This window comes from Vipera ursinii (genome assembly GCF_947247035.1).
Source record: "Vipera ursinii genome assembly, chromosome: 2".
Classification (NCBI taxonomy): Eukaryota; Metazoa; Chordata; class Lepidosauria; order Squamata; family Viperidae; genus Vipera; species Vipera ursinii.
In genome coordinates this window covers 214,684,670-214,688,852 of record NC_139513.1, presented here as the reverse complement: position 1 = coordinate 214,688,852, position 4,183 = coordinate 214,684,670, and the positions used below count along the sequence as shown (strand labels likewise).

Here is a 4,183-nt window from a genome sequence, read left to right as displayed (position 1 = left end):
AAAAAACAAATAAAAGCGGCAGTTCCCGAATGCTTTCACACATACACGTATTTCCGAGGCTCAAAAGGGGAGGTATTTCTTGGCACCTCTCTTAAGTGTACAGTAGTGGCGGAGCCAACCCATAGATACAGACACACCCTTCCAACTCCTGCGGAGAGTTAGATGCCGGCCACTTCGGTCGTGGTGGGCGGCTCCCTGCTCTCAAGTGGGCGGCCACTCTCGGGGTCTTGCGGGTGCCAGCGCCCGATCCCACTCGCGCAAAGGCTGCCCTTGCCCGAAGACGCGCCTTGGAAGGAGCAACCGAGCGCTGCTCCCGGTCCACGGACTCATGGCGACGAGCAAGCCGCCGCTTCTGCCCCCGCCGGGGCTGTCCGTTTCGATGCCCACAGCACCGCCGGCAGGGGCGGGGGTCCCCATGCCGCCCACTTTCCTTCGCCCGCCCAGCTTCTTCATGCGCGCCGCGGCCGCCGCAGCTGCAGCCGCCGCCGCCGCCGCCTCAGCCTCCGCGGGAAATCCTCCCAGCTGCTACGCGCGGGCGGCGGCGGCGGCGGCGGGGCTGGAGCGCGGCGTCTGTTACCCGCGCACGCCGAAGTGCGCCCGCTGCCGCAACCACGGCGTGGTGTCGGCGCTGAAGGGCCACAAGCGCTTCTGCCGCTGGCGGGATTGTGCGTGCGGCAAATGTGCGCTCATCGCCGAGCGGCAGCGCGTGATGGCCGCCCAGGTGGCGCTGCGCAGGCAGCAAGCGCAGGAGGAGATCGAGGCGCGGGGCGGCGGCGGCGGCGGCACTCAGCCCGAGCAGCGGCAGAAGCGGACGCCTGCGACGGTCCGCCTGAGCCCGGAGAGACGGGCGGCCGGCGGCGCCAGGGCGGAAAGCGAGCCGGCTCCCCAGAGTTACTGCCCGGAGTTCCAGCGCGGGCGAAGAGGTGGGATTCCCCTTCCTGTTTGGGGTTAATTTCAATAAAAAGTGGCCGGGCCACAAGAAAACCTCTTCAACCGTGGCTAATCATTCGAGCTAAGGATTTGCCCGGGTTTTAAGAAAGAGAAGGTTGACATTGATGGCGTTTCAGTCAGCGTAGTTCGCAAGTGCTCATTCATGTCTGAATGGGGAATAATCGAGGATGCTGGCAATTATAATTGAACAGCTCTTGGGGCAAAGGGGAACTACTGTTTTTTTTCTCCCCCCCCCCCCCTCCGATTTTTAAGTTTTAGATTTCTTCACGGCAGAGATCGGAGGGAGATCAACGGAGAATGGTGATGATGTGTTTTGAGCCTTTTGAGATAGGACTAATGGAATGACGTTTTCTTTTTTGTTCTTAATAATCCTCAGGTCAAATGATAGCTAAGACTAGAGTGTGAGTTACTTGATAGATGAGTGTGCGGCTCAAATCCTTTTTTGGATTATGAAGATTATTAATTACTTATTTGTTATTTAATTATAACCAGTAATAGTTTTGTTAGATTGTAAAGTAAAAATCTGCCGGTTCTGTGCTGAAAGAAAGAAGAAAGAAAGAAAAAAGAAGAGAAGAGGAGGGAGGGAGGGAAAGGAAGGAAGGAAGGAAAGAAAGAAAAAGAATCACAGCTCAACATTATATATTTTTGGAACTAAAAAGGAACTGTAGATAGGATCCATTGATCTCTGTACGATCCCATTTGCCTAAATGAGTTTTGTTGGCATAATAATTTACAATAGAAAGAATATGATCTCTCTTTTTAGGCTCAAAAGATGCTAAAAAGTCTGTTTTAAACAGCATTATAGCTCTTCTTCCATCTCAAACACATCCACGCTGATGAGTATTAGTGACTCTTCCCAGAATGTGCTAAGATTGTGTCTTTTTATCATGTTCCATAACATGGATTATTGAAGAACTAAAAGAGTTTCATTTTTAATCATAGGTGTGGCAAGTTGGCCATTTGCTTATATTTTAAGGAAAATAATAATGCTTGCAAAAATAGGCAGTGCTTCTGAAAATTATACAAAGGTATTATTAATCTTGCAAGCATTGGGCATTGCATGGATACTACCAAAGTAGGCAAATGAACTAAATCTAGCTGTTCTTTGTATGGGCAATTGTAGTACATAAAGATACAAAACACGGAGAAATTGTCTTGGGAAAGCTCTGTTAAAAGGTAATGAGAATTACAGTTTTCTTTTACTGCTGTCCTTAATTTAAATGATCTTTCTGCAGATCAGCTTGTGCTGTAGGAAATCTGTGGCAGGAGGCAGGGGAGCAAGTTGTTTGGGAAAACCATGGCAGTATTATTTTCTTCTTTATGGATGACAAAAAGCATATTATCTAAATACAATTAATCTATTTTCATATTTAGGAGCGACTTCACATATGAAGACTATCCTGTGGGAATATTGCTTCCATTTTATGATTTCCATGTTGTACTGTTGCAGTTTTGGGGGAGTAACCCGTGCAGTCAGTATGGCAAGAGTTAGTACATGCCAATGACACTCTGTGCCTAACAAAAAAATTTCATTTTGACTGAAGAAGTTAACTTGGATGAGTAAACAAAACCTCTCAATTTAATAAACTTAGGTCCAGCTGCCATGATTTATAACCTTTTTAGATACTTTTGGCCTGGATGATTGAGTCTTCAGTTACATGTTGCAATGTTTCTACTTTGCAGTAAGTGTTCGTTTCACATTCTGCACAAGTGAAGAATCCTGCTTGAAAAATTCATAATAGGTACCCCCCCCAAAAAGAGGATATGTACATTATATGTCATGCATATAGTAACCTGTGACCTGGGCACTTACAGTAACTAGGTGTTGATGGGAAATTCGTTGTAGGTGAAGTAAAAGTAAGAATATCCTGCAGAACACTTTGAGAATTAAGTCAACAAAAGCGATGAATAAGAGTTTTTCAATGCTGCTGAACTGTGTATATAGAATAATAAGAAATGTGATTCCATATCTAGTAATGCAGAGGCCTTAGGATGTTTATACAGTATGAGAAAGCAGTAGATATATTGTAATAACTTGAATATTTGGCTGCATTTTTTCCCTCCCACTAGAAGAGAAGATTCAGAAGTATGGCTTTTGCTGCAGTGACTCGGGTAGTTCTGTGGTCCGTTTAGTTACACCCTCTCTGACCTCTTCTCCTGAAGTTGCTGGAAGCAATCAAGAGAAGCCATCCGGGATGCAGGCTTTAAGTAAAGAGATATCTTTATCGGGTCCTGATGAATCTTTAGAAGGAACTGACAGCCCAGCCTCTCTGTCTTCTTCAGACATGGAATCAGGAAACGAAAGCGAGTGTACCAAGGATTTTGTTCCCTGTAATGCCAGCGTCCCGCCTCCTCCTCCTCCTCCTGCTGATGATGGTGCCTTAAAGCGCAGAGACCCACTTAATATTCTGACAAAGGTCTTTCCCAATCACAAACCAAGCAGGTTAGAAAGAGTTCTGCAGCTCTGCAGAGGAGACATAGTCCAAGCTATAGAGCAGATCCTGAATGCCAGCGAACACAGGCAAGGATTCAGAGAGCTTACAATTCCAGTCTTGCCCGAATGCGATGCTTTCCAGAGATCTTCTGATTTTGGCCTCGGAGTAGATGTCGCAGCACTTGGCAATAAATCAGCATTTGCTCCTCTTCAAACCAGCTCGGCCTCTTCCAGAAGAGAGATGAATTTTTATGGCTTAAGCCCCAGACTGGGAATTGGACCTCTAACAGTGACTTATTCCTCTCCAGGAAGAACTTTACCTGGATTGATGGCACCATACCTAAGGACTGGCTTGTTTCCTGCTTTTCCTTTTCATCCAGTGCTGGACTCTTCCTTTCCAGGAGTGATCAAAAATGCATCTTATTCACCCAGTGAAGACAGGCTTTTGAGTACCAAGATGCACACTAGGTTAAATGAAGAACGCAAGTAGCATTTTGATCGAAACGTACTTTTGCTTATTCTAATTTGTTCAGTTGGGCGGATAACTCCTTGTGGAGCACGATTCTTAAATGTACATCCAATAAACAGCAAATTAATATTAAATCCTTCATTTAAAAAAAATAGGCTGCCACAGGATTCTTCCCCCCCCCAAATCAGTTAAAAATGGACATAAAATAATTTGAAAATGGAGAGATTTCTGGAGTGTCAACAGTGAAAAATTATTAGAAGCAAAATTGCTATGGAACATTATATTAACATATAATTTCATCTCATTTGAATCTTTGGAAGTGAAAAAAG

At 45.5% G+C, this 4,183-nt stretch overlaps 1 protein-coding gene across 1 annotated transcript; it reads left to right on the top strand.

The window, feature by feature from the left end:
• Nucleotides 1–328: 328 nt before the first annotated feature.
• Nucleotides 329–3,875, top strand: DMRTA1 (DMRT like family A1; the record flags this gene model as incomplete). The annotated part of the gene is made up of 2 exons (XM_083353487.1): nucleotides 329–923; nucleotides 3,022–3,875. 2 exons carry the CDS (start codon nucleotides 329–331, stop codon nucleotides 3,873–3,875), a joined length of 1,449 nt encoding a protein of 482 aa, XP_083209613.1.
• Between the last annotated feature and the right edge of the window lie 308 nt (nucleotides 3,876–4,183).